This window comes from Podarcis vaucheri (genome assembly GCF_965113315.1).
Source record: "Podarcis vaucheri genome assembly, chromosome: 12".
NCBI lineage: Eukaryota > Metazoa > Chordata > Lepidosauria > Squamata > Lacertidae > Podarcis > Podarcis vaucheri.
This window is the reverse complement of record NC_138750.1, coordinates 39,299,273-39,321,858: the sequence shown is the minus strand read 5'-3', so window position 1 is coordinate 39,321,858 and position 22,586 is coordinate 39,299,273. Positions and strand designations below refer to the sequence as shown.

General features: G+C 42.9%; 1 protein-coding gene across 2 annotated transcripts in view; it reads left to right on the top strand.

Annotated features, from left to right (window-relative positions):
* ITGA8 (integrin subunit alpha 8) overlaps positions 1-22,586 on the top strand; it is a 125,177-nt gene that overhangs the window by 40,772 nt on the left and 61,819 nt on the right. For both annotated transcript variants that reach the window (XM_082193199.1, XM_082193200.1), the window contains exons 12-15: positions 869-1,074; positions 1,587-1,778; positions 11,505-11,550; positions 14,587-14,694. In XM_082193199.1, the coding sequence (XP_082049325.1) occupies positions 869-1,074; positions 1,587-1,778; positions 11,505-11,550; positions 14,587-14,694 (552 nt within the window). The remainder of the gene's footprint in view (positions 1-868; positions 1,075-1,586; positions 1,779-11,504; positions 11,551-14,586; positions 14,695-22,586) is intronic.

Below are 22,586 nucleotides of genomic sequence, written 5' to 3'. Positions count from 1 at the left end.
CTTCAGGCATCAAAATGTCTTGATCTGGCCCTGGTGATGTACCAGGGATTTCAGTATCAAATCTGAGCACCATGTAGGGCAAATATTTGCTGCCAGTGGACTGGTTTGGTTGTAAATGGTAAACAACGGGTCAGTGTTGTGTGCATGAGCCTTGGCAGTTCCCTCCTCTCCACCACTGCCAGAAGCAAAAGATTGGAAACTTTCATTCCCACTTCCAACTATTTAGCATTATATCTGAACCTTGATTTTAAATATGATACACTAAAACAAGGCAACCATGAATACAGTTTGAAGTTGGCTTGTTCCAGTAAACTGTAGTTAAGACCAACTATGTTTGCCTGGTTTGGACATGATGCTGAACTGCACTACTTGAAAATGAAAGCCAAAGCTTATGATCATCTTCAGAGGAGGAGAAGGCAGGGGGAACTGATAAGCCTGAGGTTGATTCACATAATGCTAAACCATAGTTTAGTGTTCCTTCTAAACCATAGGGCTAGAAATATTCAGGCTCGTGGGGGGGGGCTGTAGGTTCCACAACTGGCTCTTAGTGAACCTGTAGCTTCCAATTTTGGTTATGAGGACTGCAGTGATGAGAACTCTAGAGAAAACTGGCCAAACACACAGTCCTCTTCCCTGGTTCCCTTGGACATTGACCTAAAGTAGTGTATTTCATGTGCCAGGGTGGGGAACCTGTGGTCCCCCCTAGATGCTGTACATGCCGTCTGGGATTGTTGCTGGAATCCAGCAGCATTCGGGGGGCACCAGGTTGGGGGAGGCCAGCTGAAAGCATAAGAGTCATTAATTTTTAAAGCAAGGAGGATTCCTCTGAATTTTGCACTGACCATTCTGCTTGTTTTCCTCTCTCCAGGTTGGATGACATCCTCGTCGGTGCTCCTCTCTTTATGGAGCGTGAATTTGAGAGCAATCCTAAGGAGGTTGGGCAGGTGTATCTCTACCTTCAAGAAAGTGCCTTGTACTTCAGAGAACCGCAGGTGCTGTCTGGCACAGAGGTGTTCGGCAGATTTGGCAATTCCATCGCACATCTTGGAGATCTAAACCAGGATGGATTTAATGGTACTACACAAAGTATTCTTTAGAGGTTATGCACAGATTGCTCAAGACAGTTGAAGAAGGGAATGGCTCAATTGCAAAGACAGTTTGCTTTGCAGTGGCCAAAATAATGAATGTGATTTATATGTTTGTACTGAGCCAGGTGTTCTTAAGAGCGGGAGACTACACCCCCCCCTACACAAAAGCTAAATGTGTGATGACTAGGGATGTGTGATAAATTTGATTCAGGTGGGTTCTGAAAATAGACATCTCAAGTGTCAAAAGCCAGGGTAAATGAAGAGAGCATAAAGCTACCTTTTTAGGATATTACCTTCCTTTCCAAGGTGGCTTAGAACATAATCAATATATTTTAAAAAAAACCAAATTACTAAAATTGCAGTAAGGAGACAAAACAAGAGCATTAAAAGTAGCTGTGGCACATAAGAAGAGTTAAAGCAGAGGCCTCTCTATCTTCACTCCCATGAGGAATTAAAGCAGCTCTCACCATATTCCCACCTCTCTTTGTTCTTTTTCAGACATTGCAATAGGAGCACCATTTGCTGGAGAAGATAGAAGGGGGAAAGTCCTCATTTTCAACGGAGCTAATAATGGGTTAAATCCTAACCCTTCCCAGGTTCTCCGCGGTATGTGGGCCTCCCAGTCGATGCCTGCGGGATTTGGTTTTACACTAAGAGGAGACTCTGACATAGACAAGAATGATTACCCAGGTAAGGTTCTTCCACACGAGAGAGAAGGGATTTCATCCCCTTCCACCTCTGGAAAATGTATCATTTTCTTTTTGGAAAGGCCAAGGTCAAAATCCCAAACAGGGCTGTTCTTTTGTGTGCGGATCTCGCTTTGCTTCTCTGAGAATTTGGAGTTGGACAGAACAAATACTCCCTTTCCTGTTGTGAGAAATCACCAGAAATGCGAGAAGGACTGAAATAGATACATTAACATAAAACACCTGAATTGTTAAAAAAAGACGGAAATGAAGAGGGGGAGCGTGTAACCCTTCAGTTCCCTGTCAGAAAGCCTGGATGAAAAAGTTGCTTCTCTGCACTTTAGATGGCTTCCTTCTCATTTTGGAAAGTTATTAAAATTGAATAAAAATAGGAGCATAGGGAGCTGCCTTATATGGAGCCAGACCATCGGTCTGTATTGCACAATATTACACTGACTAGGCAAGAGCTGTCTGGGACTTCAGGTAGGTGTCTCTTCCATCCCTACCTGGAGACACCAGGGATTGAACCTGGGACCTTTTGCATGCAAAGCAGATGCTCTACCACTGTGCTACAGCACTTCCTGGATCTTAATTGTGAAAATTCCCAAGATAACAAAACAGATAATGAAATTGTCACTGTAGAACAGAACAAAGGCACCAGAAATAGCAGATATGATATTTCGCCTCTCATGTTGGATCCTCTTGGTCTGCCTAAGAAGGGGGTAGTTCCTTTTGTCTGCTTGGAGGTTGTTTAAATATGGTTTGTCCAGTTTCAAGTGAAGAGGGTCTCCCTTGCTGCGAACTCCCTCGTAGGATTGGGGTTAAGGAGATGAGCTAAGAGCCAAAAGTTTCCTGAGCTACGAACTCACAGGAGTTATTCGAAACAGGAAGAGGTGAGAGGTCTTCCTGGTTCCAGATATTCCTTCATTGCTCTCTCGCCTGGATCTTTCTTCCTTAATTAGTTTGGTTTCGAATGTTTTCCCTCAACGATTAATATTTTACTGATGTCATCTGGTATTTATCAACAACTGCTTCACTATAGGAGCTCTCCCGCTTTATTTCTGAAGTGGAGCTTATCCAGTTTGGGGCAGCGTTCCAACACCATCTGTAGCCTAAATGCACAACATCATTTTAATTTGATTTTCTCCCATTTCACCCCTCCCCGCCCCAACTCCTCTGGGATGAAGGATAAGGCAAACTGCAGCATTTCTTTTTCTTGGGGTCTGAGAAGGCCCTCTGCATTTGTAACACAACCCACACAGTGGAATTGCTGTAGTGCAAGCCTTAGGATTGTTTTGCTGGCATAAGCCCCGTTGTAATTAATGGGACAATGCTGGACGAACATCCTGAAATATCTTCTGCCACTGTGCTCTGTTAACCTACTGTACTAATGTTTTCGGATAGTTTATGTTCTGTGACTGTTTCACTGATTATTCCCCCCTCCCTCCCTTTGTTTGCCTTAATCCAGCTGGCTGAGCTTGTAGCTTTGTGTTCTCATTTGCGTCGCCTTTGAAAACAGGGAGAAAACGAGGATCAAAATGTGTGGTGTTTTTATTCCCCTTTGGGGTTTTTTAGCGCTACAAAGGCTTAATCTTCCTCATCCCTTACTTGGGAAACAAGTTCCACAGAACTAGAGAAGACTTGGGCCAAACCACACGGGAGATCGGTTGGATGTTCCTTCATTTGGTAGATTTCTCTCCTGGTTTTTCGGCAAATTCTCCTCACAAAGCAGCAAACATCACACACGACAGCAGTCTGAAACCATATAAAACGTTAAGCTCTGAAACACCCCAAAAGCCTCAAAATTAGGCAGCACGTGGAAGCAGCAGCCCACAGCCCAGCCCAGAATGAAGCAGCCTGAAATACTCCATAAAAGAGGCAGAGAACAGGTGTCCTGCTTGAAAAAGGATTGGGATGGAGCTTGACTGATGTTACTAGGAAGCAAATTTCATAGAACTGGGGTCATCACTGAGAAGGCCCTGCTCTATGTGGCCACCACTCTCATTGCCCTCACAGGTGTGCACAGAAACAGGGCCTCTGATGCAGGTCTATGAGGTGGCGTGGGTGAAGTTGGTTCTTCATGTAAACCAGTCCCAGAACAAACTAGCAAACAGTCCAGCTACCACAGTATAAGTCTAATACGATCCAATCTCCTGACACCCTTTGGCTATTCTGACTTCTTTTTAAGCTGTTCTGGAGGAAGGAGGTATTGAATTGGAGCATCAACATTTCTCCAGCTGAAATATTCCACCCCAAAATAACTGGTATCTGCATTGCTGCTGTGTTATTTTCCCACCAAGGCTAATAGTGGTTAATGGGAAGAGAAACTTTGATCGTAGAAAAAGTTAGATATTAAATAACCTCTCCCTCAGTGCCACTGGCAAAAACTGTGGTTGACTGATATCATCTTTGAAGAGGCAGTTCCCCCTTTGCTCTCAAGCACGAATGAATGCTTATTATTATTATTATTATTATTATTATTATTATTATTATTATACCGCCCTACAACTGTAGGTCTCAGGGGGCTTCACGCTATGGCATGTATCTTTCACCTAAACACAAGTATTTTCTTCCTCTCTTCTTTAGTAGACTATTTACTTTTTTCCAAGTTGATGCAGATTTAATCCTTTTAAAGTATGTCAGTTGCCTGAGAGTCTTTAGTCAAAATGCACCGTCTGAGCTAAGGTGGCCATGAAAAGAGCCTTCTTAGTGGTAGTACCTCCCAACTGATGCTGACATTGTTATCTTTTTTTCACCAGGGAAATATATTTTTCTATTCATGGACTTATTACTCTGTTGCCATCTCCTAATGAAGCAGGGTGTTGTTGTTGCTTTAATGATGTTATATGTTATTTTTCTATTCTTTTGGTTTTGTAAACTATTCAGAAGTTTTGCTAATGGGTGGTATAAAGTCTTTTAAATAAATAAGTGAATGAGCAGGCAACAGACCTCATTTTAAAATTTAGTCAAAGCACTTTAATGCCCTTTCCAGTCTTAACAGTTTTACACTAATAGATACGCTAGTGGGGGGGGGGAGAAAACTGCCGCTATGTCCCAGTTAAAAATATGCTGTTGGCTCAAAATGTACCTGTTTGTGCCAGCAAAAATGAAAATACATGGGCTGAGGACAGGAGCCTTAAAAATATTTTGAAACCTAATATTGGAGGTCGTGTTTGAATCTGAAAAACATAAGTGGGTATATTTGTCAGAATTAACAGAGATAACTGGGCTTAGCGGGAAATTTGTTTTCCTTCACTTTAATATTTAACATCAAAGTCCGCATTGAAAATTATCTTGAGGCAAAGTCCAAGGTCAAGTATTCCAATGAGAGGATGGTTGGCTGGGCTCATGGAAGTTGTCATCCAGCACATTTAGAGGACACCAGGTTGTTGAAGGCTGAATTAGAATATATCCATATTTTTAGAAAACCTAACTGGGCTCTGTATCAGATTTTTGGTGAACTGCTAAAATAATAAACATGGCACAGGGAATATAAATACCTAAATGATTAATCATAGCAGCATCCATTTTGGCTATTGTAGAGCATTATTTAAACATGTTGAGCTAATTTCTGAATTTAGACCAATTGCTTGTGAGACCTTTTTCCTACTTTTCAGAGATGGAATGTGTCTGTAGCTGTTACATTGCTGATGCAAATTTAAGCAGCAAATGAACCTTTTGAAAAATAAAAATCTGGCTCATCAGCTTTGTTGGCTTAGATAGTATATACAATATTCACCCTTTGGAGAACCACACAAACATTTCTGACCAGAATTCCTTATATTTATTTACTGGGATATTTATCATGCTCTTTCCTTAAAGATTGTTAAACCATTTAATGACAGAAATAAAAAGCAAGGTCGTACCATCTCACCTTGCCTGCAATGTGTGTGAATATTCGCCTTGTAAAGCCTTCTTGCTGATAAAAACGCCCTGTGGTGGCTGTTGAAGGATCTACGTAGTTCAAATCAAGGGGGGAAAAACAGGGCAGCAGGACTAGTCACCACCTCAGCTGTTCATCTAAGCAGACTGGTTCCAGATGATGATAATGGTTTGGCATTTGCCAAGGCCCTAGATATTGGGGAGAGGCTCAGCCCTGCCACTCCACAATTCTCCGTTTACACAGAGCAGCCAAGGGGGTCAGAGGAAGCACAAGATAATTCTGTGCTTTCATGCCCCACTTCTTCCAAGCTATGGCGTCCAGCTGAAGATGTCTTGTGAGAGCCAATGTGGCGTAGTGATTAGAGTGTCAGGCTAGGACCTTGGAGACCAGAGTTCAAGCCCCCTCTCAACCATGAAGCTCGCTGGGTGACAGTCACCGTTTCTCAGCCTAACCTACCTTATAGGGTTGTTGTAAAATGGAGAAGGGGGGCCTGCTTGAGGGAAAGGTGGGATAGAATTGTGGTCATCATCCTGGCATGTGTTCTCCATCATAGACTCACACACACAAACATCAGAAGCTACCTTATCCTGAGTGAGGAAAACAGTCCATCTAACTCAGTATTGTCTACACTGACTGGCAGCAGCTCTCCAGCCTTTCCCAGCTGTCCGTCATGGAGAGTCCTCCCCCTCCCTTCTGTAACTTCACAGATAAGAATTAACGAGCAGTTGATATATTTATAGTCATTCTAGTATGGCATTGCGTTGCAAGCACATATATACAGCTCTCCGCAGGGAGGGCAGTTACCTACTCTAAACTCTCCTTCCGACTTCCGCAGCAAGAAGGGTGCCAACCATAGCTGTCAACTTTTCCCTTTTCTTGCAAGAAATCCTATTCAGAATAAGGGAATTTCCCTTTTAAAAAGGGAAAATTTGACAGCTATGGTGCCAATGGGAAGTTCCTCCCTCCCCCCCACCTCCTTTGTTCTCTGATACGTTTGGACCTCCGAGTCTGTGGTGAGGGGAGGTCCCCCACACTTTCGATTAACGTCTCTCCTAGCTGTACCCTCCCTTCTCGTTCTCTTGTCTTTATCTCATAACTGAATAACTCCTTTCTAAGCTGTGCAGTTTCTGTGTCTGCCTCTCTCTCTGCTTCTGAAAACACTGGAGGCGGCGGGGAGGTGATTATTCCCTCTCCTCCTCTGAGAGGAGTTGATCTGACTGTGATTGCATTCCCCAATCTTCAGATCACCTGGAGGTGCCGGGGATTAAATATACTACCTCATGCATTCAACGCAGATAATCTTGGAGCGGGCACTGAATCTCAGCCTGCCCAGCATGTCTTTATGTCATAGTCTAGGTTTGGTTTGAGTTTGGGTTTAATTGTAGGTTGTTGTTTACAGGCTGCGAGAACAGCTGCAGCAATGTTTGAGGAAAGTAACAGCCATGGTAAAGGGGAAAGCAATTCCTAAAAAATGAAGTGCCTTGCTTATTCTTCCTAAAATGCTGTTGTATGATTATTTCATATGCTCAACACATCAGGGTCTACAGGAGGAAGAGACCCCTCCAGCTTCTTAGTAGCAGGGATTTTTTGCAGGATTTAAAGTATTTGGAGAGTTGTAAGCTACGTGCCAACAATTCTCCACCTACCACGTTTCCATCCAAGTTAGAATATATCTTATTATGGAATCTATTCAGAGGAGATGTTCAAGACAACGGTGGGTTGGAAGGGAAAGAATGGAAAAAGAAAATTAAGTAAGGAACAGCTTTGATACAGAGCCATATCATGGCTGTGGTTGCAAAGTGAATGGACAGGAGCCAAGAACTGGCAATTGGCTTGTCACCACTTCATTGCAAATGCCTTATTCCTCTGATTTATAGAATTACGATATGCTTCCATTTTGGGGAGAGTATAGTGAACATGACATAGCAGCAATTGCCCAACTTCAGAGAGGTGGCAGGCATGAGAAGCGGGTGTCTAGAGTCAGTTCAGCAGAAGATGGGAGTTGAAAATCTGACAAGGTGGAGGTACCATTAGCCAAGAACATTGGCGATCTGGGTGAGGAGGTTCAACCTATAATAGAGCAACAGGAGGTGGTCAGTAATAGCACCAAAGAGAGGTTGACATTTGGAGTCAATGCCTAGTTTTGGTCAATTCAGCGGCCTGTCAACTTTAGGCTGTTGGTACTTCATGATGGACTATTAATCCAGTGTTAATAACACATTTATCACCTCTTTGCTTTTCTTCATGCTATTTCCTCTGAACCTCACTGTTTACAATTCCCACCCACCTTACTCCAAACACTCTCTCTCTCTCTCTCTCTCTCTCTCTCTCTGTGTGTGTGTGTGTGTGTGTGTGTGTGTGACTGCAACTCATAAAAACACCTCTTGCCTTTGATAAGGTGGGCTGTCGTCCATGTATGTTTGTGCTGTGATGAAGTTGTTAGTCATTAAGGTGTCACAGGACTCTTTGTTGCAACAAAAGCAAAAAAATTCAGGCAACCCCCCATCAAGGGGTGTCACCCTCTTCCATCACCCAGCTTTGCCTCTGGCCTCCCCACCCTCTAGAGGCAGAGAGGGTGGAGAGACCAGTGGTAAAACTCTGCGGAACGCCTCCCCTCCTGCTGAGTCGATGAGATGGGAGGCATTCTGCCACCCCAGCGTTGCTACCTGGCAGGGAGGGGAGATCTCCCCCAGCCCACCCAGCAGTGATGAAGCTTTGCACTGGCTTCTCCTGAAGGGAAGAGTCAATGCAAAGCCCTACTGCTAGGCAGGAGGATCTATCCCCCCCACTCCTTATAGAGTTTGTGTCCCCACCGTGGGGTGGCAGTGGGGTGTTTTGCCTTAGGTGCTGAAACTCTTCAGGCTGCCCCTGCTCGATAATATACTCAAATACAGTACACACTGGGGTACACTATGTCCTTGTAGTTCTGTTGTCTGCTGTGGCCCTATGTCAACAAACTGGGGTCACAGAGGACGACTGAAAGTCTCCTTTGCCTGCAATCGAGGGACCTTGGGATTTTGTTTGATGGAACCTTTTTTTAAAAAAAAAAGTTGTCCATGGTTATTTCATTACTTCCTAAGTACTCAGTCATATCCCCCAGGCACCACTGGGCATTATTCATTACCTATATGGAGAGCAGATGATGACTCCCTTTAGGAAGTGGAAATGCTTGCATAGAATTCAAAGTTGGAATATCAAGTCCAAAAACACTGCCGAGTGTCGGCTATATCCTAGTAATGATTTATAGGCAATTCTTTCCAGAGATCAAAGCCGCAGAGATTTGTTCTCCTTTTTGTATAAAAAGAAAGAAAGAAAGAAAGAAAGAAAGAAAGAAAGAAAGAAAGTCAAATCTCTAGTAAATGGAACAGTATAATTTAAACTTCCAGTTAATTTGACAAGGATTCAGAGCACTTAGTTTAAGATTACTGTCTCTCCTTTCTTTTCTGCAAATATTCTGCATTGTGTGAAACACTTTGCTTTCAGCTAGCAAACACTATCTGTGGCATTTTCTGGGAAGAAATATGATTGAGATGATAAAGTGTTCTCTATTTTTAGGGTAGCCATGCTGCTAGACTTCAGATAACATAGACGGCTCAAACACTTGATTTTGATTGTTTTCTTTTGCAGAACCAAAAATGTTTATCAATCGCATTAATGATTTTGGCATTCCGAATGTTAAAAGCTATCCCTTCTCAAGAGATGCGAAAGGGAAACTTCCAATTGATTTTCCATGGAGCTGAACTGGACCGTGTAAAACAAGAATGCAATGGAAATAATTATGACAAAACATTGCAGTGTGAAGTGCTCCAGTAACTATTCTGAGTCCCGCCGGCACCATACATTTAAAGCAGTATTGTACCACTTTAAACAGTCATGGCTGCCCACAAAGTCTCCTGGCAACTGTAGTCTGCTAAGGGTGCTGAGGGTTGTTAGAAGACCCCTTCTAATGCGGTTAGGCATTGGAGTATTAGATTGGAGGGGAGGGGAGGTAGAAGCCATCACCTACCCCTCCTATTTCAAGGTTATTCCATTAATAACCGGTTGGAGGATGGCGGCTAACAGATTGAGGTTGAATCCTGACAAGACAGAAGTACTGTTTTTGGGGGACAGGAGGCGGGCAGGTGTGGAGGATTCCCTGGTCCTGAATGGGGTAACTGTGCCCCTGAAGGACCAGGTGCGCAGCCTGGGAGTCATTTTGGACTCACAGCTGTCCATGGAGGCACAGGTCAAATCTGTGTCCAGGGCAGCTGTTTACCAGCTCCATCTGGTACATAGGCTGAGACCCTATCTGCCTGCGGACTGTCTCGCCAGAGTGGTGCATGCTCTGGTTATCTCCCGCTTGGACTACTGCAATGCACTCTACGTGGGGCTACCTTTGAAGGTGACTCGGAAACTACAACTAATCCAGAATGCGGCAGCTAGACTGGTGACTGGGGGCGGCCGTCGAGACCATATAACACCGGTCTTGAAATATCTACATTGGCTCCCAGTACGTTTCCGAGCACAATTCAAAGTGTTGGTGCTGACCTTTAAAGCCCTAAATGGCCTCGGTCCAGTATACCTGAAGGAGCGTCTCCACCCCCATCATTCTGCCCGGACGCTGAGGTCCAGCGCCGAGGGCCTTCTGGCGGTTCCCTCATTGCAAGGAGCAAAGCTACAGGGAACCAGGCAGAGGGCCTTCTCGGTAGTGGCGCCCGCCCTGTGGAACGCCCTTCCAGCAGATGTCAAAGCGATAAACAACAACCTGACATTCAGAAGACATCTTAAGGCAGCCCTGTTCAGGGAAGTTTTTAACTTGTGATATTTTATTGTATTTTTGGTTTTTATGGAAGCCGCCCAGAGTGGCTGGGGAGGACCAGCCAGATGGGTGGGGTATAAATAATAAATTATTATTATTATTATTATTATTATTATTATTATTAAAGGAATCTGGGGTGTGTGATCCTGTCCGAAGCCCATGGCACGACCCCTATCAGTGACCCTGGGGGAGCTCTAGTTGATTTGCATCAATGGGGCTCCCCCTACTGGTGGTTAACCCTTCTGAGACTTCCTGCAGGTGGGCAGGAGTCAGATATAGTCGGTTTGGTTCCAATGCCTGAGCCAATGCCACTCACATTCTGTAACCAATAAAGTTGTGGCCTTTTTTTAGCCCATTAACCAAAAATACTGGGGTCAAGTGTCTTTATTCCAACAAAGGGGATGGGTTCGGGGCCTTGCCACACAATTGTAGCTTTGTGAGGGGAACAGTGTTATTCTCTTTTAGCTGTCCAATGCCGATGAGGATCCAGTCCATCGTCTCGTCCTCCATGGGGATACATTCTATTTCCCCTCCTAGCTAGTTTTCCATCCCTGGTTTATACTGACAGCCAATTGCTAATGTATAATTGGGAGCTCACTTTAAGCATCCCCATCCTTGAGCCGCATCCTTTCCTGCCTTACACCTGATGTCATGTATAACGTTGGGTATCAGGGAACATGGGCGTAGTTTGGGAGAAACAGCCTCATGGGCCAAAATGGGATCTGTGCTGGGCTTATTGAGTCCCATGGGCCAGAGGATTCCCATCCCAGTTATAGAGGAAAGGCTTGGTCGAAGGCTTGTCCTGGGTGTTTCTGTCACTGAAGAACAGAGATCTGCTTGACTTGCCAGAGGACCTCAGCCCACTCATATCAGGGTAAAGAGGAGGGTGGCTGAATTTAACGTGAATTAATGAAATTGACATTTTTTCCTGTGAGTGTTGCCTATGTGTTAGTTTATTAATTTTCCAATGCACATAGTTTTAAGCTAGTGAAAATGTTTTGTCATTTTTGCCTGTGTTTAAGTGTTTCCTTTTCATCATTGTTTTCCAGATTTGATTGTAGGTGCATTTGGAGCTGGCAAGGTAGTTGTTTACAGGTATGTACTACTTTATGCATACATAAAGATTCACAGGTGGGGTTGGGGAGAAAACAGATTCGATTTACATTTAAATGTGAATCTGCCAAATACACTCTCTCTGAAACACCATGAGAACTGAAACAGAGCCATCCTTTGAAATTTGCACTGAACTTTGCGACTGAAGTTCTCCAAATAACATTCAGACATGCATTATATTCTAACATTCACTTCTATTTGGAGAAAGTGTTTTCCAAAATGTGTACATTATTCAAACATGTATGCAAAAATGTGTTTATTAGGAGGAACTTGCATTAAAATGTTGGAAATTTTTTATGAGGATTCATTAAAAAATATTCACAATTTGCTGCAGAAAGAGGGAGAATTGAATTTAAGATGGAGAAAATGACAAAACTAAGAGGCCCAAAATTGGTAGATCCTTCTATTTTTATGGTCCTTTTTTTGCATAAAAAGCTGCATTTTAGCATTTAGACCAATTAAAAAGAAAAATCAATTTTGAAAAAGTAGTACAGTGGTGCCTCGCAAGACGGAAATAATTCGTTCCGCGAGTCTTTTCGTCTTGCGATGTTTTTGGTCTTGCAAAGCACGGTCCGTCGCAACTGCGCCTCTTCAAGCGGCTTTAAGAAAAAAGCGCAAGACGTTTTTGTCTTGCGAAGCAAGCCCATAGGGAAATTCGTCTAGCGAAGCAACACAAAACCGAAAAACCCTTTCGTCTAGCGAGTTTTTCGTCTTGCGAGGCATTCGTCTTGCGGGGCACCACTGTATAAATATTTTAGAATGATTATAGTATAATAATATAAAACTGAGCTGGGGAAATTGCCATTACAATCTGAATACAGTTTGTCTGAAGAAATTAATTGTAGGAGCAGTAGAAGTAATGGCGGTAGTGCTGGCATTTTATTTTCTAAATGTATTTGGTTTACACAGTTAATTTCTTATATACTGATCTGAGAGATGATCCACACGGTACTCCCTCTAAAGGAATTATAGACTCCTGAAGTATCCAATGTGGTGCTCTCTAGATGTTGTCGGACTAAAACTCCCATTATCCCTGATCATTCAAAATGTTTGCTAGGACTGATGGGAGTTATAGTTCAAAAAGATCTAAGGGCACTACATTGTTTGTCTCTGCTATATTCTGCTATATTTCCTCATACTCTATTTATGCAGCTATTGCAGTCTGTGGATTTTGAAAGGAAGCCTATCCTGGCTTCTCACCTTCCCATTTAGTTTTTTCCTAGGGAGTTGAATTAAAGCTATGCATTTAATTACAAGCAAGTTACTTGGAGAGATTCTAAGTAATTATTTTTGTAGCCAGGACTGTTTCCAGCTGCTTTTTCTATTATGACTTCTTCTCCTTCTTGGCTTGTAGACCACTTGGCTTAAGATCTATCAGCTACTTTGTATCATAGAACAGTTTGGAAAAAAGTTCCCTTTCTCCTTCCCAAAAATCATATGAGTCACAAATGCAAAATGTGGCAGAACTGAAACAGAGTATTTCTTTGCTGGAGAATGTTACATTGTTGAGAGACAACAACAGTCCTTTGTGGATGTTCTAAAACTTGGTATGATCAAGATGTGGAAGGGAAGCGTGGTTGCAATGATAGGCCCCACTCATGACCTCCATGCATTAATTGAACCAGGGGGTGGCAGTGTGGTCCCCTCCAGATGTTGTTGGGTTCCCGCCTTCATCATCCTTGACCACTGGCAGACCTGGCTCAGACTGATGGAAGTTGTAGTGGGCATCAGACTTGAATTTAAGCTCTGGTCTTGTAGCCATGGGTGATGAAGATTTCATGCAGGTCGCTGAGCTGGCTAGCAGACATGGGCCCTCTGTGTCCAGCACAGAAATCAAGCAGGTTGATGGAGGAAACAATCCTCTTCTTTGTACCCAGCACAGAAATACAGCTCTCCATCCCTCCTTTTCCAAATTTGACTAGGTTAAGGCTTTATTTATTTATTTGCTTGCTTGCTTGCTGATGTTTTCCCCCCCCAGGCTACTAACTTTTGTGGACTTATTTACAAGGCTGATGCATACTAATCCTGCATGCACAGGCTCTTATACACACATTCAGGACACTTCATTACATACAGGAAGCCCATGAATTCACAAGTGAAATGTCAATGGTAGACTCACATGCTGGGCTTTAAGATAAACATTGGGTGACATTCAACTAAGTTATACCCACAGTTGGTGCACTGAAAATGCACTTAAGATCAATGATTTCAGTGAGCCTATTCAGAGTATGATCAACACTAACGCCATCTCTTGTTTTGTGAATAAAGCTGTCATTAAAATGTAAATTCAAGGCCACTGTTATAAGTCCTCTCTGCTATAACAGTGAAATCGGGGGTAGGTTCAAACAGGTCTTAACAGTGGTAATTCCTTCTTTGTGGAATATATTTCCCAAAGAAGAAGCTTCCCTTTTCCTGATCCTCCAGCCCTTCAAAAGGTAATGTGAGACCATCCTGCTCAGGAAAATATTTAGAGAATTCCTGTGCACTTGCTTTGTGTGTAAGCAATTTTTAATGTACCTTTGATGTCTGTGCTGCTTATTTTACTGGATTTACAATTGTTTTATATTGCATCATGTTAGAGCTGTATAAGGCAACACTTTAAAGCTTTGGCTGGGAAGTGGTGTATATATTGCTCTAATAATATTAGCCTTGTCCGCACGCGTGGGTTTGCCTCTTTGTGCATAGATGCATTTAGCAAATCACTCTTAACAGAATTAGGCTAGATCTTAATCAGATATACAAACACAGGGAACATGAATGAGTCATTAACCTCCAAAGCGTGGGCTTGCACACTGTCCCTGTGGAAAAATGTGTGTGCTCCTAATGTGGGCACTGTGCGTGCACCTCCCAGCAGGAGTTTGATTGTTTACGATATGCACTAATACAGGAAGTCTGACTCACGCTTTCTGTGGTCCCACGTGTAATTAACATCCACAGTAACTGAATATTCTTCTTCCTCTCTTCTATTGTCTCTTGTTCCTTTTCTACATGCTCAGCTTTTGCTTTTCTCCCCTGCAGAGCCAGACCGGTGGTGACAGTCGATGCGCAGCTCTTGCTTATGCCGGTGATTGTAAATCCAGAAAATAAAACCTGCCAGCTTCCCGGCTCAGTGACTTTGGTGGCTTGGTAAGTTGGCAATAACAACAGATGAGTCTTTCACACCAGAGTCTTACATCCACAGCACTCTGTGCACTGAGCCCCTTTGTATGCGTATCTTAGAGGAGGCACTTCTCTGTGTGCTCACAGAGCTCCTCCGCTGAAGTGGGTGAGGACGGCTTGCAGGTGAGCATCTGTGCACCAGAACTGTGCGCTGGCAGCCCAAGATGTCAGGGCCATGGCATCTCCCCTCCCATTTTAAGCTGCTTTCTATTGCTGCATAGTTAAACTACGGAATTCGCTTCCAACAGGAGGCAGTGACGGTCGCCAACTTGGCTGGCTTCAAAAGAGGATTAGACAAGTCCATGGAAGATGAGGCTAACAATGGCTACCAGCCATGGTGGCTGTGTTCCAGCTCCACTGCTGGAGGCATTAAGCTTCTGAATTCCAGTTGCTGGAAACTACAGCAGGAAAGAGAGCTGTTGCATTCGGGCTCTGCTTGCAGGCTTCCCATAGGCATCTTTTTGACCACCATGAGAACAGGACGCTAGACTAGATGGGCCATTGGCCTGATCCAGCAGCCTCTTCTTATGTTCTTATGACTGTCCTCTTAACCTTATGATCTTGAAACTCCATAGTTCCTGCGCAATAAATAAAACCCAATGGCAGCTGTTAAATAGATTAAGCATTTTGGGGGAGCAAATCACACCTGCCCATGATACAGAATCTTGAATTGGATTATGAAATCACTGCATAGTTTACATCAGGGGTCCCCAACCTAAGGCCCATGGGCCAGATAAGGCCCGAGGCTCGTTTATCCGGCCCGCGGCGACCCCCGCTGCCCGCTGCTGCCGCCCACTCTTACCGGAGCTGCGCTGTGAGGCTGCCCACTTCCGGGTCAGAGGAGCACCAGAAATAGCTTGTGCGCATGTGCAAGCGTTATTTGCGCATGCACAAGCGTTATTTCTGGTGCACATCCGGGTCGGAGGAGGCCCGTGCACATGCACACAAGCTATTTCCGGTGCTCCTCCGACCCGGAAGTGCGCCGAAAATAGTGTGTGCACACGCGTAAGGGCAAGTGCTCCCACGCCCTCCAACCTGCCGCGCAATCGGCGCTGGAGACACTGGCCCGAGACACGGTCAGTTTGCTGACCCCTGGTTTACACATTTGTCCAAGACACCATGACTCTGTGTGTTCCTGCCAGACCTGCAGACGCTGGGTGACTTTTGTCACTGACAGTGAGATGTTGTGTGTGCTTGGACTGAAGTGCAGGGTCAGAGGCTTTTAAGTGTAATACCCACCACATGGAATGCCATAACCAGGAAGTGCTCTTTCAGCTTCTTATATACGAAGAGTTGTAACATTCCTGAAAGCCTATAGGCAGTCCAAAGTTAGAGGAAGCCTGCTCTGCAGGAATGTAAATGCAAGCTGTGGTGTAAACTATGTGAATTGGATTCTCCGGGGTACTGACATTTGTGGGTCTGTCAGAACCATCAGAAGTAATGGACACCAGCGCTTGAAGTTTCAAGCAAACAACAAATATTTTACAGTTTTATTGTATCTGGGTCCATAGGAAGACATAGATTATTTTTTTTAAAAAGCTACCTGACTCTTTTATCCCCAGAAGGCACTCAAGTCTACAAGTTCAGTAGACCCCCTCCTTTTGGGGTATTCTGAAATCTTGGCTAGGATCAATAAATGGATCCATCGTAACACTATGCTTATGCCTGATCTATACATGTATCAGAATGAGGTGTGCATGAAGCACTGGTGCAGTCATGAGGTTAAAAAATGGAATGTTCCACTTCAGACCATCATGAGGGAATAACATTTTTTAATTGCTCCGCTATTGGGGGGGAAACAAAAATTGCCCGTGCAAGAAGAAAACTGGTGTAGAGGAAGTGGTGTGGGCTAGAATTCTTTTCCCTGGTGTGCTATTGTTGTTGTTTTCAGTTGCAGAGAATTATTATGTGAGAGAGCATTCAAAATTTTATTCCTCACCTACATTCTGACATGGCACAGTCCGTTCTGCCATCTCAGGATTCTTATTCACCTGCATTGGTTCTGAAGGTCTGGAGGCACCAGAATAATATTCTGATTTCTGCAACCTCTGTAGAAACTTGACTCCATGGGAAAGGAACTGCTTCAACGTGTATGTTCTCATAGATATATATAATCGTATATGTTATATAGGTGCCACAACAGATAGATGGTTATGGTTCTGACCATTTTGTTATAAAATATGCTTCCCTAAAGGTTTTTACTCCAGCTATAAAACTTTTTAATCCTGTCTTTGAAATGATGGAAGAGCAGCTGTTAGTTTTCTATGCTGTAATTTTTCTCTGTAGTTGTTATAACCTCGTGTTGTACATATGCAAACAATTATTAGGGAAACTCCAACAGACAAATATTTCCTCTGCCCCATGGGATAGATTTCTGTATCTCTTAGCCAGCTGTGCAACTTGTGCAAAATGCCCGTTGATTGACATTTCAAAATAAAATGAATGAAAGGAGGTCATCTTAACCAGAAAAAGCTCAGGGAGTCTAAAGATTTGGATTACTGTACACTATCCCAGTATAAGGCAAATATTGTTTTAACCATGTGGGAAATTGTTATTAAAATGTGTATGCTTTGTTTTCCTACAGAGACAGAAAAACTCCCCAATATGTTGTTAAAACCAAGCATGCCTTAAAATGTGTTAAAATGCGAAGTTATAAACAGGGGGGAGAAGCTGGGTTCCCCCACCCTTGTAAATTACAGCTGAGCAAAGGTGATTGCACCTTAAGGATTTCTTACAAATTTAATTTTTTTTCTCAGTCCATTTTTGTACTCAGCTGTCCCAAGTGCAAAAGATTTTGAGAGGAGTGGCTCTGATTTGGATCCAAATAAACACTAGGTTTTTTTGGGTGGCTTCACATCCATTTTCAGGAGCATCCTGTTCGGACATCCTGTTCACAGGTAAAGGCTACATGTGAGCAGAAATGAACTTGCTAAGCTCCACCCCCATGTGACTATTCCCACCAGTCTCCATGAGTTGGAGAGCAAAGCCTGAAGCAAGGAACTTCTCCTATTTCCAAAGACTCCCTGTGTGATCTAGAACCCCACTTCTGTAAGGTTCTAAATCACACAGGAACCTCCATGCATAGAGGAGGCTCCCTGCTTCAGACTTCACTCTCTAATAGGGAGTCAGAGCTTAGCACATTCACCCCTGCTGCGTTTGTATGTAATCTTTACATGTGGTCAGTATACCCAAACAGGCCTCATATAAGAGATGGGAGGATCAGTCAATTTTGGTTCTCTCCGTTTCTCATTTTTCCAATTTTAAATTCAGTTCCTTAGGTTTCTCCAGCAATGTGTACTTTAAAATAAAATAAAAAGGCGAATTTTTGTACAAATTCATAAACAAATTTTTCACTGCACTTTTGACTAAGGTGCACATTTATACAAGCAATCTCTCTAGTGCATTTTCACTAATATATTCATTTTAATATACACATATCCCCCTAACATACGCATTTTTGCAAACATTGGTTGGAGAGCCGCATTGCAAGATTTGGACAACTGAATTTTGAAGGATGGCTGTGTTTTGCTTCTCATGTTGCTTCAGAAAGCGCAGATCTGATTAATTCAATTCTAAACGTGAACTGACTTGGGTTTCTTCCCCATCCCTGCTTTATGATACGAGGACAACCAGTTTCTCTCTTGGGATCATTGTAGGCATTGAATTAGGACAAGGGCAAGGAACCTTTTTCAGACCCAAGGAGTGCATTTTCAGCTGGGCAACCGTCTGGGGAGTCACATGACACTGGTGGGCAGGGCCAGGGACAAACGTGGGTGGAGCAATGAATGCAGATGCCATCTGGGCGCAGTAGGCTAGTTTCTACACATACACCCCTCTCTGTCCTCCATCCAGGCAACCAAGAGGCAAGAACACTCAAGGAGGGCTGTGGCCTGGGGAGAGTCCTAAGGACCAGATAGAGAAGCCTGGAGAGCTGTATTTGGCCCTCAGACCTGAGTTTCCCCAGTCCTGAAATAGAAACTCAAACCGTAGTGGAGTTTAATCATTTATCTTTATTGATCTGAGCAATTGTAAACATTTTTGCAGTCTGAACATCCTGAAGGCATGAAGGCATATTGTAACAGTATGTCAGGAGGGCATCCTACCTACACACACTTATTAGGGAGTAAGGTCTAATGAATATAGTAGGGCTTAGCTTCAAGTAAACATTTGCAGCATTACACTTTAAGCAGAAATAGTTGGGGGCAGATCACAAATGAGGAAACATATTGTCTTACAAATACATATTGCAAATGTTCCTGTCTTTATACAGATTCGTATGTGTGAAAATTCACTGGCAGGGTTGAAGGGAAATAAGAGTTGTTTTAGTCTGACCTCCTTGAGTAACCCCGGGCCAAGGGAAGGAAATTTCTAGTTTATAAGATCTGTCTTCATCTACAGTTGTCCATTGTACAGATCTTTTATCAGCCCCTTACTGTCAGGGTGAAGTGTTAGACCCTTTGCCACCAAAACAATGCAAACTTTACATGGAAGAGTTTTTTTCCATTCGTTAATTGTTCTAAAGCTGGCATTTATGAATAGGTCTGGATGTGCATGTGTTTTTGTACAGAGTTATAAATTAATCTCCATGGTCATAAACCCTCCCGGTTCACTGCAGTCAGTTTGGCTTCTCTGCCAGCTTCTTAAAGTACAGCACCTTAGTTTCAGCATTTTCCTTTCCATAGCGGAGGAATGGAAGAGTCAAGAACAGCGAGGGATGAATATGGTCAAAGGTAGTATCAAATACTTAGGGATTTGTGTAGGCTGGGGGATGAGGACTTAGTGAAGAAGAAGAGGGACTTGAAAGGAGTACAAGAAGTGATACCACATTGGAGTTCTTGATGGGACTTCCAAGCATAAGAGCAGCATAGGAAAATGGAGCAGGAGAGGTAGCCAAGGATGTCAGAGTGGGAGGAAGAATGGTTATTTGCAAGGAAAGAAATGCACAGTTTGTGGCTGCATTGAAGCATAACAATAAACTATGGTTCATCATTATGTTCATGAGTCTCAGGCTCATGCATTCCCTCCTCCCATCTTAGAAGCTCTCCTTTCTCTTTCCAGTTAACCATAGTTTCCTCTTATGTCCAAACCCTAAACTGGTGGCTTATTGAAACAACCCAGAATCCTCTTTTATTGGGGCTGAGGCTTGCAGTTCCCTGCAATAATTTATTATTTATAAATTAATATAATTTATATTAATAATAATAATAATTTATTATTTATACCCCACCCATCTGGCTGGGCTTCCCCAGCCACTCTAGACGGCTTCCAACAAAATATTAAAATACAGTGATCCATCAAACATTAAAAGCTTCCCTAAACAGGGCTGCCTTCAGAGGTAGATGTGGTCATGCCAAGTGACTTCTGAGCAGGCTATGTCAGACAGACTCCGAGAAGTCTTAAATAAAGGGCAGGGAGGGCAGAACCACGGACAGCTCCCAATGGGTCCTTCTGGTTTGTGCCTTCCCTCATATCGCTGCCTGAGCAGAAAAGCTATAGTTGGCCACACATCCCTTTGGTTATCAGAGCAGTGGTGCCTGATTTTGTATCTGTTGACTTCTGCCTGGTAAGGAAGTTGGAGCACTCATCTTCTAAGTCCAAGAACAATGGTAGGGCAATATCTTCCGGGTGAAGCATACTTTATTCTCTGAGTCTTCCTCGGGGAATTGGTAACCCCTGGTGTCAGGTCCCATGAGAGGCAGCTTCATAAACCAAGATTTGAGGTTGTCTTGTTTTCCATCAGTCGTAGTTAAGCCTAACAACAGTTTATCCGGGTTTGAACATAACCCAGAATTGCAGTTGGTTGAAAATGGAAGCAAAAGCTTCCAATCTCCTTATTGCTGTCCCCGGAGAGTGGGGCAGGAGTATGCAAGCCTGAGGTTTTCCTGTAGTCTTTCACATATATTTTTTGAAAAACACCATAGTTTATTGTTAGTAATCAGAGTGGGCCAAGGATATGAAGTGTTCTAAAACTAAAGACAAAAACTTTGTTCTCAGTGCAGAAGGAATGGAGAGCCATTCTAGGAATTTGAAGAGGAGTGTTGCATGATCTGAACAGTATGAGACATAATTGATTTTGGCAGCTGAGTTCTAGATAGAGGTGAAAGGGTAAAGGTGCTTCATTAAAACAAAAACTTTCCCAGAGCAGCTTTCATAAGAATAAAAATAAGGCAGTCGCTCCCTGCCCAGCACAAAAGTAAAATGGATGAGCAGGGAAGAGGAAAACAAGCAAACTGTAAAATAGCTTGAGAGACAGAAATTGTGGTGTACAAATGGTGATTTCTTCAGCATTCTTGGCAGGGAATGTGTGGAGTCATGAAATCTGTTGAGGATCAGGGACTGGGCATATGAGTAATGGAGATATAAAGGTTTCACTAATTCTACCTATACGGGTGAGTCGTTTTTCTATTTCAAAACCATTCAGTCTCCCTTACACGTCCTGCATTGTTGATCAGTTTGCCCTATAAGAAAGTTTTTATTTGTGATCAGGTTTAGTCATTAGATCATATGCATGCCATGTCCATTATTTCCTACTCTGCTCTGCTCCATAAATTAAGCAATATTAGGTTATTCACCTCTTGGCAATTCCAAGGGAAATGGGTCAGAATTTGGGGGTTCTTCAAGGCTCTGAAATAACCCTTCATAACAACCGTTGGAGTTTATGGGAAAGCCCTGCTTAATGATATGTGGCAAATTGTTTGCCCTGGAGGAAGAAGTGGAAGAAGGTCAAGCACGTTATATGAAACCCAGATGTGATCCTTTTTCAGCAAGACTGTCAGAGGAAGCTGATACGGAATTCTAATAAGATTAGAGGTTGTTCCAGAGGTGATGTTGCTGGTTTTGAACTTCTAGTGTCCGTAGATATGTATTTAGTAACTTGGAACTGGAAATTAAAATGACTAATGCAAGAACAGTAGGTCTTGCCCAAGAAGCTGTCTTCTACTTAATCTGCAGTTTTTGTAAAATGATAAAATTATAACATTCCCCCCCCCCAAAAAAAATGGAAACACCAAAGAAGATTTGTGTATAGAGAACATTTCCGTGCCATCCTGTTTAATTTTCACAAGGGGTTTTGTTTTTCAAGTTTCACCTCTGAACACATAGATTGACCTGTCATCAGGAGCAAGTCACAAATGATGGATTTCCAGCAACACTGATTAGCAGGAAATTGTACTTTTCTAGCAGGATAGAGTTGGTTATAATGATTTAACATCCATCTGTGGTTGTTTGTGAAAGCCTTTTTAGCATAGCTTGATTAAAAATTTATCTTTTCATAATGCAAAGGATTGTCTTGCAGCTCAACGGCTTCTCAATTTATGATTTGGGATGTTCTATCTAAAAAAGAATTGCTTGGTTTGAAAGTCTGACTTGGTATGTCAGAAGAAATGTGTTATATCAAATATTTAGCTTAAATTATGTTCCTGGTGTGATTGGACTTAGAAAGTAGGCCCATATTTATCTTAGCTGGTTCATGCCAGCTTTATAGACTGAAGATCAGTTCATTTAAGCACATGTAAACAGGCTTAAACTCACTGGGTGACCTTTGACCAGTCTCTGTCTTTCAGCCCAACCTCCCTAACAGGGTTATTGAGAGAATAAACTTTAATGAGAGCTACTTATGCCACTTTGAACTCCATGTGATAAATAAATGTAATAAATAAAATAATCTAAGGCCTGCACATGCCAGACTTCCATTGTCTTCTGTAGGCGAGGTACAAGAGAAGGAGTTTAATGCTCTTTCCTCATAGGAAATGCATGAGAGGGCAAACTTCCAGTTTCTTCAATAGCAGTTATGCCCAAGATGGCTTGCCTGAAGTCTTGAGGCCTCTATTTTTCCAAGGCTTCCATTTAAAATCATTTGG